The sequence below is a fragment of the Adiantum capillus-veneris genome, chromosome 1, assembly GCF_014529385.1.
Source record: "Adiantum capillus-veneris isolate H3 chromosome 1, ASM1452938v2, whole genome shotgun sequence".
Lineage (NCBI taxonomy): Eukaryota > Viridiplantae > Streptophyta > Polypodiopsida > Polypodiales > Pteridaceae > Adiantum > Adiantum capillus-veneris.
The window spans coordinates 191,443,133-191,457,775 of record NC_140931.1 but is presented as its reverse complement, the minus strand read 5'-3'; the positions used below and the strand labels follow the sequence as shown (position 1 = coordinate 191,457,775).

The 14,643-nt window shown below is 43.7% G+C and overlaps 1 protein-coding gene across 2 annotated transcripts in view; it reads left to right on the top strand.

The window, feature by feature from the left end:
* The window catches only part of LOC147466217 (transcription initiation factor IIF subunit alpha-like), a 77,561-nt gene extending 64,978 nt beyond the window's left edge, over positions 1 to 12,583 (top strand). For both annotated transcript variants that reach the window (XM_086524630.1, XM_086524631.1), the window contains 4 exons: positions 11,007 to 11,150; positions 11,235 to 11,462; positions 11,872 to 12,063; positions 12,145 to 12,583. In XM_086524630.1, coding sequence (XP_086380756.1) covers positions 11,007 to 11,150; positions 11,235 to 11,462; positions 11,872 to 12,063; positions 12,145 to 12,234 — 654 coding nt within the window. In that variant the 3' untranslated portion in view covers positions 12,235 to 12,583. The remainder of the gene's footprint in view (positions 1 to 11,006; positions 11,151 to 11,234; positions 11,463 to 11,871; positions 12,064 to 12,144) is intronic.
* Positions 12,584 to 14,643: the final 2,060 nt, after the last annotated feature.

Here is a 14,643-nt window from a genome sequence, read left to right as displayed (position 1 = left end):
CATCTCAATGTAGTCATCTTGACCACCGGAGAGAAGACTTTATCAAAGTCAATGCCTTGTTCTTGCTTAAAGCCCTTGGCAACAAGCCTTGCTTTGTACTTTGGCTGACTATCATGAGCGGTGATCTTATACCTGTAAACCCATTTACAAGTTAGAGCCTTTTTGCCCTGTGGTAATTTAACTAGCTTCCATGTCTTGTTTTTATGCAGAGCTGTCATCTTTGACTGCATGGCCAATTGCCAATTCCCGGAGTCCTTCATTTGCACTGCTTCCTTGTAACATAAAGGCTCATTGCAATCAGTCAACATGACATAGTTCATAGATGGAACAAACCTATCAGGAGGTCGCGTGACACGTCCAGATCTACGCACAATAGGTGGCTCAGGCTCAGCCACAACCTGTGGTTCCACTCTATCCTGTCCTTGCTCCTCTTGAGCCATGACATTTTGTCTTGCACGTGCAGGTCCATCTTCTTGGAAGACAACTCTTCTAATCTCCTCAACCCTCTCTGGTTTAGAATGATATTTGGATTCATTAAAGTGAACATCATTGCTGCGGACGACCTTTCTGGATTCGGGATCCCAAAGTCTGTACCCCATCTCACCAGAATTACCATAGCCTAGAAAGATGCACTTTCTACTCTTTGGCTCAAGTTTGTTCCTAAATTCCTTTGGAACGTGAGTATATGCCTCACAGCCAAAGACTCTGAGATGCTTGTATGAGGGCATTTTGCCTGACCATACCATCTCTGGCACTGAATCCTTCTGCAAAACCTTGCTAGGAGATCTATTTACAAGATGAACAGCTGTTGATACAGCTTCAGCCCAAAACCCATTTGGCAGATGTGCATTAGACAACATACTTCTGACCTTCTCTTGTATGGTCCTATTCATCCTCTCAGCAACACCATTTTGAGGAGGATTGTAAGGAGCAGTAAGTTCACGTTTTATACCTTTTGACTCACAAAAGTCCTGAAAGGCCTTTGAAACATACTCTCCACCATTGTCAGTGCGTAAGCATTTAAGCTTCTTGCCACTCTGATTCTCCACAAGTGTCACAAACGTTTTGAAAACACTAAACGCTTCATCCTTGTGCTTGAGAAAGTAAACCCATACTTTCCTCGAGTAATCATCTATAAATGTCATAAAGTAAGAAGCTCCCCCTAGAGATAGGTTAGGCATAGGTCCACACAAATCACTATGAACAAGCGCCAATTGTGTATCTCTTCTACTGCTTCTATGCTTATGTGGCTGCTGTGTTTGCTTACCATACAGACAATGTTCACAGAATTCAAAATCATTAAATAAAAAGCCAGGCAAATAACCAGAACGAGACAAGATTTCCATTCCCTTCTTGGACATATATCCTAACCGGCTATGCCACAAAGAAACGTTCGGCTGCTCGGTTACATTGATTACATTTTTAGAGACATTTGATACATAAATCATGTAAAGTCCTCCAGACTTTACTCCATGTGCTACTGTCATAGAACCCTTGGATATCTTCCACATGTTCTGTCCAAAAGTGGTGACGTAGCCAGCATCATCAAGTAAACCTGTGCTGATCAAGCTCTTTGTAATTGCGGGAACATGTCTCACATTCTTCAGCGTGAAAGAAGAGCCATTCTGAAACTTCAATTGAACATCTCCAACACCTAAGATCTCACATGTCTGCCCATTGCCTAGCCGAACATGATCTTTAGTGGTCACATAAGAAGTAAACCACTCCTTGTTTGGAGACACATGAAGTGATGCTCCTGAGTCTATAATCCAGTCACTCAGTGCATTTCCATCAGATGCTGTAAGAAGAGCTGAGTCCATTGTATTCTTCAAGAAGTAGATGTCTCCTGACACTAGACTGTCATCCTCTGCAACAGTGTTTGTCACATTTATTTCTTGAATCTTCACTGAGGACTTGTTCTTCTCACTATGGTCTTCAGCTTTCTCTTTGCCTTTTTCTGCTTTCCATTCTCTGCAGTCTCTTTTCATGTGACCCTTCTTGCCACAATGGTAGCATTCTATGTCACTCTTGCCTTTAGCACTGCGGGACTTGCTACGAGACTGATTCCTCTTTCTACCTTTGTACTTTTCTTTGGTCCTTCCCCTGACAACTAAGGCTGTTCCTTTGCCTTTGTCCATTGTCTTTCTATTGGTTTCTTCAGTAAGCAGACTTCCTTCTACACCTGCTATGTTCAAACCATCTGGAGGAGCAGAATTACTCAAGGCTGTGCGAAAAGTGTCCCAACTTTCCGGCAATGTGATCAACAGGAACATAGCTCTAACATGTTCATCAAACTTGACACCTTGAGCTGACAACTGACTATAGATTGTGTTGAATTCATTCAGATGATTGGACATAGGTGTCCCTTCTTTCATCTTCAAGTCAACAAGCTTCTTAAGCCAGTATACCTGTGAAGCTGCACTCTGCTTCTCATAAAGATCACTCAGCTTTAACCATGCTTGATAAGCCGACATCTCGTCTGCTACATTGAAGTAAACGCTTTCTGCCAAAGTCAGCATAATGGTAGAAAGTGTCAATTCATCCATTTCGCTCCATTCATCTTCGTCCATATCTTCTGGTTTTATCCCCTTGAGCTTTATAGGTTTTATCTGCTTCTTTTGTACCAACACGTGCCAAATCTGCTTCTTCCACAATGGGAAATTGGTTCCATCCAGCTTCTTGATATTGTAAAGAGCAGTGTCTTGTGATCCAGCCATAGCTACGCTTCACAGTGGTTTACTTTCCTGGGAAAAATTCGGCAAAGTTTCCCTTGTAAACTGACCTTTGAACCAATATCAACCTGTCAAATGAACCAAGAAAGCTTCAGATTCTGCATAAATTTCGGCAAAGTCTCCTTTGTAAAATGGCTCTGGTGTACTAAAAAACAGACCAAAAAACAGCTCAAAAAACGCTGTCTCTCTGACACTGTAAGCTGCGGGTAAACCTGTCCTGCACCTGTACTGTCTCTCACTGTTCTGTAAGCATAGACTGTGACAATGCCTCAACGGCAGTAAAGCAAAGATGCAATCCCAACTGTCTAACTCACAGTCAATACATCCTAGCTGCCTATCTAAGGGTGCTCGAGGGATCGCTCCAAGACGTGTATCACCGAAAGGATCTCAACATTCGAGAATCCCCCAGCTCAATAAAACCTCACTCGACCCTCAACAAAGGCTGCAGTAAATCTGACAGTACATAGACTTCCCACAAAGTCATACATCCACAAATTTCCCACTATATGCTGTAACCGCTGCGGCGGTTGTTTGCTGCGTGACTCACAGCCAGCAAACCCTCAACAAACATACATCATCTCTGACAATACATCCCATGTGGAAGTACCTGCAATGTCAGGATGAAATCTGGAATATCAAGCAGCAAACACAAGCTACCTGATGAACTAGTGGATGTCGCCTACAGTCTGTGTGTAGATGCGTCCGTGTCGTATGTGACACGCCTCCAAGAACTGTGAGCCGTCCTTCGATGTGTAGACAGCCACAAATCAACACTTTGGGAGTGTCGATATCCTCAGCACCTGCAATCGTAGGCCGAAAACCCCAAATTTGCAGAGTCTGATCTGCACCCGCTGAGACCACGTAGTCGAAAATGGCCAACGCAGAACTTTGTCGAAGCCGAACGGTGGCCGAGATGACCTTAGAATGAAATTCTGACAACACCAAGCCCTAAGGGCTTTCCCACGAGATTTGGGGCCGTGTCTTCGCCTGTCGGATTTCACTCCAATCTGAGTTGGTGACTCTAGCCTCCTGCAGTGCTGCCCCGAGCCTCGATCTGAGCTCTGATACCAGTTGAAGGAGTACGAGCGGAAGTGCGACGCAAGAGAGAGTGCGAGAAGAAGAGCACGACGATATGGTGAACTCGCTCTACTGTAATGTGTAGAGCATAGTGAGTTCTTATTAGGTTTTTACAAAAGAATATGTGTACATACCTGGCAGCCCGCCCACTTACCTGGGCGACCACATTGGGCTTTATACCCCAACAGTGATGAACACCGGATGCCGAGGTTGGTAGGTGAGGGCTGTAAATGCACCAAAACAGGTTGGAATCAGCAATTGAGAGGTCGGGAAATCGCCGGAAATAGTCACAATTGTTCAGCTTCCAAGCGGGAAGACCAAGGGGCAAGGAGCGGGGCTCCGGTTGTCCAAGATTGGCAAGCAAGAAAACGCTGAAGTAGAGGGTAAAAAACGATGGTCGAATGGTGTCCAGGTTGCCACAAAAAACGCTAGGAATGTTGGTTGCTGTTCTGCCCAAAAACGCTAAAAACGCTAGATCCACATGTTGGCTGAAAAAAAAACTGATGTAAGGGAGTCCCTCCTGCAAAAAATGCTAGGCCAAGGATGCATTGCATTAAGGACAATCTACTTACATGACTTCATCAGGCTCAATATGGTTTCATTCCACGTTGTCAGATCATGGACAATTTGGCTAATGTTATGATTGGCATGGAGTATGCTAAGTACACTCAACAAGATGTGCTGGTTATGCAAGTTGACATTGAAAAGGCCTTTGACGTTGTGCAATGGGACTTCATTGCTGCCACGATGAGGTGTTTAGGGTTGGTCCTAAATTTGTAGTACGTCTTCGGGGATCCTAGAAGGTGAATTGACGGAATCTTGGCCACTTGGTTGTTCGGTCAGGCAAGGTTGCCCCCTTAGTGCTTTGTTGTATGCTATTGCCACTCACCCTTGTTGATGATCTTGATCACTTGACCTCTCTGGAGCGTCTTCATGGTTTGCAGTTACCCTTGGGTCATATTTTTATTGGGCAGGCTTATGCGGATGACTAATTTATGCCTTGCAATCAACAAGATGATGTCCAAGTGATTATTGGAAGCTTTGGAATTGATTGGGATTGTGGTTGGTCTTAAAGTTAACTTTTGTAAATCAATGCTTCTTCCACTTTGTTCTTGCGATCGGCATAGTCTATTGTGGCCAGGTGAGATTGTTCCTCCAAATGTGATCACCAGGCATTTGGGGTATCCAATTGGATGGAGGTCACTCACACTTAGAAAGTGGATTGGGTTATGCAACGCTTGAATGTCAAACTGCATTACTGGAAGCTATCCACTTGGCCACTACATGTTCGCTTGCGAAGCGTTCAGAGTAACGTGATGGCATATGTTCAGCTCTTCTTGCCATTGTTGCACTGGCCTTGCCACTGTCATGATTCTCTTATGTCAGCCATTTTGTCCCATTTATGGCGAACTCATGCTCACAAGAAAGGCTTGCGTTTGATTTCGATGGAGAAGCTTTGCACACCTAAACGTTTCGGTGGTCTAAATATCTTGGACCTGCATAGGCATGTTTTGGCTAGGAAGCTATGCTATTGCCTATGCTTGCACAACGCATACTTGAGTTAGCATGCTGTTACTACAATCATGTATTTGGGAGGTTGTATTTGGTGGTAAGGAGGGGCATATTTCCGGATGTCCTGTTGCTTCCACTTTGCTCTCTGCTTGGAAAGAGGATATGATTCATCTATCGTGGAATGCTCCGCGGGAAGGAAATTCGCTCCGTTTGGAGAGTCTTTATTGGAGCTGGGCTTTCTCTCTTACTTTGGTTGACCGCTTGCCTCGCTAGGCGTACTTCCTCTCTTGTCGTGGCATTCGGGCGGTCGAGGATGTGGTGGATGCAATTGGATTCACTTTTGAGTTTCCCTTTGCTGCTCGCCGATTGGGATTGGGCATGCATTACCGTCAATTTTGGAGAGAGATGCAGCAAATGTTGGTTGATTTTTTACCCATTTCACCTTTTCCTGATGGTGATTGCATGTTTTATTGGAATCATCGAGAAACGCCTTTTCAAGATATTTCTGCCAGTCGAGTTTATGCTCTTCTTCTACCGCAACCTTGGCTTGCTGATCATTGTAATGCTCTTTGGCACATGCATAAATCTGATTCTAGTGGAGGAAGCTTCTGTTTGCCTTGTGGAAAAGCCATTTTCCTTTGAAGGAGCGGTTGTTTGCTTGGTGTGTGAGAGGTGCAGCGGAAGTGAATGTTGAACTTTACTCAAGATGAGTGCTCCGAACTGTGCTCAAGGGTTCCTTTTACTTATGCAAGGGAGAGCCTTCCGTTCCTTTAGTGAGAGAGTGCAATGGACACAAACAAAATGGTAAACATTGTGAATGAAGGTACTGAGACTGAGAGAAAGAGAAAGAGAAGAATACGACACCAGAATGTTGTCAAAACCCTCCTTCGAAGGCCCCACTCTCTATGGCGAGAGCGGTCTACTATTGATTGCACAAATCTCTACAATGCTTTGGACTTGCTGACGATGTCGACGACGATGAGGAGGACGACGACGAGACGGCGGGCTGAAATCTGAAAATGCTAAGGGTTGAAATCTGCAAATCTTTATTTGCTGAATTCTGACTCTATGTTGGTGACGGTGTCGATGGCCACGATCCGACGACGACGCGCTGAAAACGCAGAAGCTGAAATCTGGATTTTCAGGGCTGAAACTGCAAACGACGCTGGATCTGAACGTGCGGCGAGGACCTGTTTCGGGAAGGTGAGATCTATGAGGTTTGGGACTTGTTCTGTTGTGAGTCTATGCTGAAAACTGAAAACGCTGGTGTTCTTGTTGGTTCTGTCCCGAAGATCTGCAAAAACGTTGGTTGGTCTTGCTGATCCAAAAACGCTAGGCTGAATTCTGTGCTTGCGGTGGAAATTTGCTAACGCTAGGTCTGATCTACTGTCATGCTGTGGAATCTGCTAACGCTGGGGCTGATTCGCAATGCAAAAACACTGGAGGCTGATCTTGATGCAAAAACGTTGGGCCTTCTGATGGCTGAAAACGCTAGGTTTACCACCGGTGGGGGATCTTGTTGAGAAGGTGCCTATTGAACGCGAAGTTCCTGCTGCCTCTTCTGCTAGAAAGTGCTAGCGTTGGGTTTCTTATATACTTGGCTATCAAAATTGCCCTACCTAGTTCCCAACAAAAGTCACTTAAAAATAATAAGTGAAAAATGTCTAAAATAGGGAAAATAGGTCTATGCACTGTAAAAATGCTACCAATGGTAATCTGATGATCATGCTGTGTGCAACCAGAGGATATGCATCTAATTTAAGTGCCTGGACATGCACGGTTTGCGAATAGACTCACAAAAGTGCCAGATCCTTTCTAATCTAGGGTGACTGAACTGAACCCATATCATGAAGTAGCTTGTCCACGTGCACATAATGTTAGATGTGTCACGTGATATCCTCTGCTTTTCAAAGTGAGGTACTGGTACCGAAGTGTGTGGCGTCGAGGGAGATCGCCAACAATTGCGGAATCCTGGAAAGGACTCTTCGCCGGCCCACCCTGATGCGTGGGTCATGTGATACTTAAAATTCATAAAGGTCTGCAACGCTGGCTTCTTTGGGCCGCGCTGAAAGCGACACAAAGTCATTTGAGGCTCCTTCAATCATGCGTCTACCTTCTTCAAGAATCTCTGAGGATGAAAATTCTTGAAACCACTTCCAACACAAAAACATGAACATATCCATTCCATGTAAAGTGACTGGAAAAATACTATTCCTTCGAAAAAACTGTGCATGCAATGGAGATGAACATAGAGATGGAGTGCCAAACCGTTCATCAAACACACGCAAACAATGGGGGTCGAATCTTGACTTTCTGATCTAAATCTATCAACTGTGGCAAATCACAATGGAAATGCTGATGTTTGATACTCAATCTTTCTTGTGCTCTTTCTGATACGGTGTCATGCCAAGGAAGAGACATGGAATGTGAATTTCTTGAATGCAAACATTTACATCCGTGCTCATTCATGAGTGAATCGTGCTCAGCGTACAATATGTCATGCTTGTGAATAAGGATCACATAAGGACAATGATTAAAATACAGGAAAGCATCACGAACGAAACACTCGAACAATGCGTGCTGACTAATCATTCGTACACATAATACTTCCTGAGAGGGTCCTATGGACCTAGGCTCCAGAGCCAAGATCGGTGCTTCGTGATTGATCGTCTCTGCAATGAGGTTAGCTTCACTAGAGAAAATATCAACTAACACATTATCCTTGTGAACAATCACATCATCTTCATGCAAATCATCATGCTTGTCATTATCATGCAATTCATCATACTTATCATTGGCATTCAAATCATCATGCTTATCATAATCATGCAAATCATGTGTGTCATGCTGTGGAGAAGAACAGACTGAGAGAGTCTCCTTTTCCCGAATCTCTTGTATCTGTGCCTGCACTTGAGAAAAGAGTCGCAACATCTCTTTCATGTGTCGGTCGTTCATTGCTTTTCTTGCTTTGTTCGCGCGATCAAATGCTGCTTCTCTTACTTCGCGTTCACGATCCAATTCGGCTCGTCTTTCCTTGGCTTCCAAGCGTGCTTGCTCACTCTCACGCGGTATGACTGCCATTCTTTCTTGGTACTTATGATCAATTTCTGCCATTCTTTTTGCTATTCGTGCTTCGCGTTCTAACTTCGTTGCTTCGCGTTCTAACTTCCTGTCCATCATCATCTTGTTGAAAGTCTCCATAGGAGTTAGTGCAATCCTCAGATGGGGAAGGGGAGGGTCGGAAAAACCACCTGGTGGGGAAAATTCGTCTTAAGCACCCTCATGCTCATCACCTCCATGCGAAGTATCTATCCCGCTTCGGGTAGTGACCATCCACTGAAGTCGTGGGTTTTTAAGTTCACGAGGAACTTGGGTTCTTGTGGGTCTTGGGGTTCTTGGGTTCTTGAGTTCTTGAGTTCTTGAGGGTCTTGAGGTTCTTCTTTAGCTTGCAATCTGTGTTAGAGAAGGATCTTCTCTTTACCTGAGCTCTTCTCTTTTCCACGGGCGCACCCCTTGGCGGCCTTGCGCTCACACCAAGGTTGCTTTTTCCCACCTCACGTCGATTGGCCGGCCGCTAAGTGCACGGTCTGCTCTCAATGAGTGAAAAGAGGCACAAGGGGAGAGTGGACAAGCCCTTCTTTCTTGGGTTTCTTGTCACTCTTCAAAAACACGATTAGGAATCGACACGCCCAAGAGGTCTTGGGTTACGTGCGACCGCAACAAGCAAAAAAAATATGTGGTTCTTGTGGTGCTTTCCTTGAGTGATACAGAACACTGCCAAAGCTCTGATACCAATGTAAGGTGCAGCGGAAGTGAATTTTGAACTTTGCTAAAGATAAGTGCTCTGATCTGTGCTCAAGGGTTCCTTTTACTTATGGAAGGGAAAGCCTTCCGTTCCTTTAGTGAGAGAGTGCAATGGACACAAACAAAGTGGCGAACACTGTAAATGAAGGTACTGAGACTGAGAGGAAGAGAGAAGAATACGACACCAGAACGCTGTCAAAACCCTCCTCCGAAGGCCCCACTCTCCATGGCGAGAGTGGTCTACTATTGATTGCACAAATCTCTACAATACTTTGGACTTACCGACGATGTCGACGACGATGAGGACAATGACGAGACGGACTGAAATCTGAAAATGCTAAGGGCTGAAATCTGCAAATCTTTATCTGCTGAATTCTGACTCTATGTCGGTGACGATGTCGATGGCGACGATGCGATGACGATGGGTTGAAAACACAAATGCTGAAATCTGCGTTTTCTGGGCTGAAACGGCAAACTACGTTGGATCTGACCGTGCGGCGAGGATCTGCTGCGAGAAGGTGAGATCTGCAAGGTTTGGGACTTGTTTTACTGTGAGTCTATGCTGAAAACTGAAAACGCTGGTGTTCTTGTTGGTTCTGTCACGAAGATCTGCAAAAACGCTGGTTGGTCTTGCTGATCCAAAAACGCTAGGCTGAATTTTGTGCTTGCGGTGGAAATCTGCTAACGCTAGGTCTGATCTGTTGTCATGCTGTGGAATCTGCTAACGCTAGGGCTGATCTGCTGTCGTGTTGTGGCCGGGGCTGATCTGCAATGCAAAAACGCGGGGCCTTCTGATGGTTGAAAACGCTAGGTTTACCGCTGCTGGGGGATCTTGTTGAGAAGGTGCATGTTGAACGCGAAGTTCCTGTTGCCTCTTCTGCTAGAAAGTGCTAGCGTTAGGTTTTCTTATATACTTGGCTATCAAAATTGCCCTACCTAGTTCCCCACAAAAGTCACTTAAAAATAATAAGTGAAAAATGTATAAAATAGGGAAAATAGGTCTATGCAGTGTAAAAATGCTACTGATGGGTTCTGATGGTAATCTGATGATCATGCTGTGTGCAACCAGAGGATATGCATCTAATCTAAGTGCCTGGACGTGCATGGTCTGCGAACAGACTCACAAAAGTGCCAGATCACTTCCTAATCTAGGCTGACTGAACTGAACTGAACCCCATATCATGAAGTAGCTTGTCCACGTGCACGTAGGGTTAGATGTGTGGTGTGCTCCCGGTGGACACTTTTCTTAGGACACATCATATCCACCTTTCTTCTTGTGTCCGTTGCTTGACTGCGGAAGGGAATGTTTGTCACTTGTTGTGGGATTGTTGCATTACTATAGATTTCCTTCACCGCGTATCGGCGTGCATGCGGCTCCATTTTCCAGCAACGGTTTTCCATAAAGGTTTTGGGCATTGCAGCGCTTCGCGGTCTTCTTCATGTGGGTCAGATTTTGGGCTTACTGGACCCTATGGCGACAACGTAATGGCTATATGTTCCATCGCATTCATGCAGATCCCTTCCCGTTCTTCAAGCTCTCATATAGGCAATCTTTACAGTTCGCCTTGGAAGTTGGTGATATCACGGCAGAGATACATCAGCTTTCCTATGAATGCTTTTAGCCATATTGTACAGCCGAACACTTCTGTGTTCCTTCCCTTGTATATGATCCTTTCGGTGGGTTTTCCTCGCTTTGAGGTTTCCCACCATTGATTTGATCAAACTGATTTACCCAAAAAACAAAAAGTGTGTGTGTGTGTGTGAAATAACACGATTGATTGGGGTCCCATCTATGTAACAGCATTGAATGAGGATAAGAGAGATTCCAGAAAGGCTCTTGTTTTTGTCGGTGGCATCGTTAATGAATGGTGTTTCGTACAGGAGGAGGAAGACGAGGAAGTGGAACAAGAGGATGGCCAACAGGAAAAGGGTGGGTTAAGTGAGTCTGGTTTGGAGCTAAAGAAACTACTCGGTAAAAGTGCTGGTTTAGATAATTCAGCAGATGAAGAATCTTCAGATGATGATGTAAGGAGCACTTTCAATTTCTACATGCTTTGCATTTCACTTCTTTGACAGTTACTTTCTCAATTGTGTTTGTTTGTATCTCAGAATGATTTAGACAATGAAGACAGTTCCCCTGTTCTTGCACCGAAGCGCAAAGAGGGCCCAAAGGAAGAGCCTCTAGAATCTACTCCAGTGAAACCAAGCAGTGCAACACCTGGACGAACAACTCCTGCAAACAATGCTGTCTCCAAAGGAAAACGAAAGGCTGGCACTGATGACTCAAAGCCAAGTCCATCAGCAAGTTCAAAAAAGGTCAAAACAGAATCTCAAGAGGTTTGTTTCCCAACATTGTCAAAAACTGCTTTGGTCATCTGTCTGTTACTTACACATGGCAACGAAAAAGTCCTCTCTGATTCAATAAAGCTCCACTGAATTTGGAACAAACAAGAGCTCGCTCTCTCAATCTGGAGCAATCACAGAATTTTCGAGCTGATTGTCACACATCTTCATGAGATGAAGAAAGCGTGGTTGTGGCTCAAAACACACCTATAGAACATGGTTCAATGACGAGGTTTATGCCCAAAACCTTGTTGAGGGTCTAAGATGAGCTGCTAATTTCTTAACATAATCCACCTGCAACTTGCAAAACAAGAGATCAACCTTTAAGCTTTTTCTCTCTGAACACACTTTCATGGTGAGAACTACCCATTCAAGATTTGAAGGGTTTTTGTGAAATTTACAGACAACCAACAACACAACAGAAACAAGAACAAAGTCACCTCCAAGGCCAAATGGTGGGCCATCTCGAGCAAAAGGCAATGCACAGGGTACGGGAGCTGTGACAGAGGACGATGTGAAGGCTGTGCTCAAGCAAGGACCTATCAAAAGTCACGATCTTGTGAACAAATTTAAAAGTCGTCTAGCAACTCGAGAGGTATCTCTTTATTTACTTCCTGCCTTGTACCTTCCTTGTCCTGCCCTTGCACTGTCCTGTTGACTTGTGTTGACCGAACAGGATAAATCAGCTTTTGCTGCTGTGCTTAAGAACATCTCAAGAATTCACAAGACAGATGCAGGGAACTTTATTGTGTTACGTGAGAAGTGAATAGCATCAGCAACTGCTTGCTGTAAAAACAACTTAGACACAATCGCAAGGGAAAGATAGAGCTTGACCTAGAGTACATTGTATCTAATGTAGCAGATGTAATGACATGCCTCTCTTACTGCAGCTTGCGGCATGCTTGTACCCTAAGGTAGGGTGCACTGGCACACTGCATAGATGGATCACTTGTCATAGATGACATCCAGTTTTGTACAGTCATTCTGTCCATGACACAAGTAGACATGGATATTGTGTATATTGACTTGTCTTATAGGTAACAGATAAGTTCCCTTTGCGTTTTGGGAAAATTTTTATTGCTCTTAATAAGCTTGTGATTGCATTCTGTAGAGCCCATTGAGCTTAAACTTTGAAACCCAACTTCTTATGGGGGGTATTGAAATTGTTGTTGCCATTTGCTTGTCCAAAATAGATGCTCTGCTGATTTTAACCGAAAACAGTAAGGTCTTTGGATGAAACCCATGTGTAGGACATCATAAGAATTCTTCGGTCACTATTATAATTTCTTCTGAAGTGATATGGCATAACATAAAATCATTGAAGCCTCACCTTCGGACAAAGAGAGTGGAAAATAATATCATTGCTAGTATGCCAACTTTCAGTGTGTTTCCTTCTGGCACTGAAGATATGTTTTAATGATAGAGTTGGTCCTTCACGCTCAAAAATCGTCATGGACAGATGTAAAGAACTGCCTTCCACAATTTGACTGTTGCAATCCCTTATAAAGCTTATCTACGCTGCTCTCCATCAAATAAAGTGTGAAACAAATAGAATTATAGAATCTTAGGACTTCCTCTGACTCCATGTGGGATTCTTGCTCTCGTAGAACTTGGTAAGTAAAGGACCATAGACTTCAAATTTTGTTACATGTGTACATTTCTGTGCTGCCATTCTTGAGCACATTTTAGAACAAAAATTGATGCTTTGAATTTTTAAAGAGACTCATTACAGGGTTTTGCCATTATGTCCTACATGTGTGGATGTTTTGCATGGCCTAGATGGGGTCGATGATGGTAGTGAATGGTGAATATTAGCTGTGTAGGGAAGGGCGAGCATTCCTGAATTCTCAATCTTGCGTGAGGTTTGTTGTTGTATTTGCTAAGAAGGGAAACCTTGTTCCTGTTTAAAATGGCCGATTTGTGCTGGATTGCATCAAGTTTAACGAAAAATCTAATGCACTTTGTATAGAGCTGAACAATGTGAAAATAGTTGACAAATTTGACCATCTTTTTTGATATTTGATCAGAGACAAATTTGGATGGAAGCTGTAGATCATATATTTTGATTAATTTGTCTAAAAGGGCATGTTATTTAGTAAATCCTCAAAACTTATTTCTCTATAACTATAACTTTTTTTATAACTATTTTTCGTTTTGCTTATTTATATGATTCTATAACTATTTTTCCTTTTGCTTATTTGTCTCATAGTATCTATTTATCTAATTGTCTATTCTAAATATCTACGTGCCCACCCGCCCACCCACCCACCCACCCACCCATTTATCTATATTTAATTGTATACAATCATAATTTTTGTTGTAAAGTGCAAGTCATTGCTTTTGTTGGAATGGTTCCCAATGACACGTCACGTTGTTCAAAGCTAAGAAGAAAAGAAACATTAGCCCAAGTACATGTCTATAGCTTGAACATGGAAGAAATTTCATGGCAAGCATTTCTTAGTAAGTGCTTTTTGGGAGTCCTCGAGGACATTCCCAAACGATGCTCTCCCTCCCCTCCTTTCTCTCTCTCTCTCTCCTCTTGGGATACTTTCCCACGATGTTAAAAATTCTCTTCTCTCTCTCTCTCTCTCTCTCTCTCTCTCTACACACACACACACACACACACACACACACACATGGTCTCTCCCCCCCCCCCCCCCCCCCCCCCCCCCCCCGCCCCAACACGTGCACACACACACACACACACACACAGAGGATCACTTTAACTTGGCTTGGATTGCTACATCTGGCTACAATCTGTTGGTTTCTTTTGTCCATTAATGCAATGTTTTTGAGTAAATGCTTTTGCTTGCTATCCTGCAATTTTTGTAGTTAGTTTTCAATATGCTTGTTAGAGATGATGGTTATACTGTCTTGTGGGTAATTACCATGGGTATTTACCTTGCTTTTATCTCAATAGGAGAATGCAGCTCTAATAGAGTTGATGTGTATATTGTTCTGTGATTACCATAACCTTATGGGAGTTTGCTTGTCATTTACTAATCCTGCTTGATTACTTATCACTAATACTTCTCTCTCTCTCTCTCTCTCTCTCTCTCTCTCTCTCTCTCTCTCTCACACACACACACACACACACACACCCAACTCACCCCCATCTCATGTTCCTATTGCTCTCCCCTCCTACCTTGATTAATAAAAGCTTTAGCCACATTGG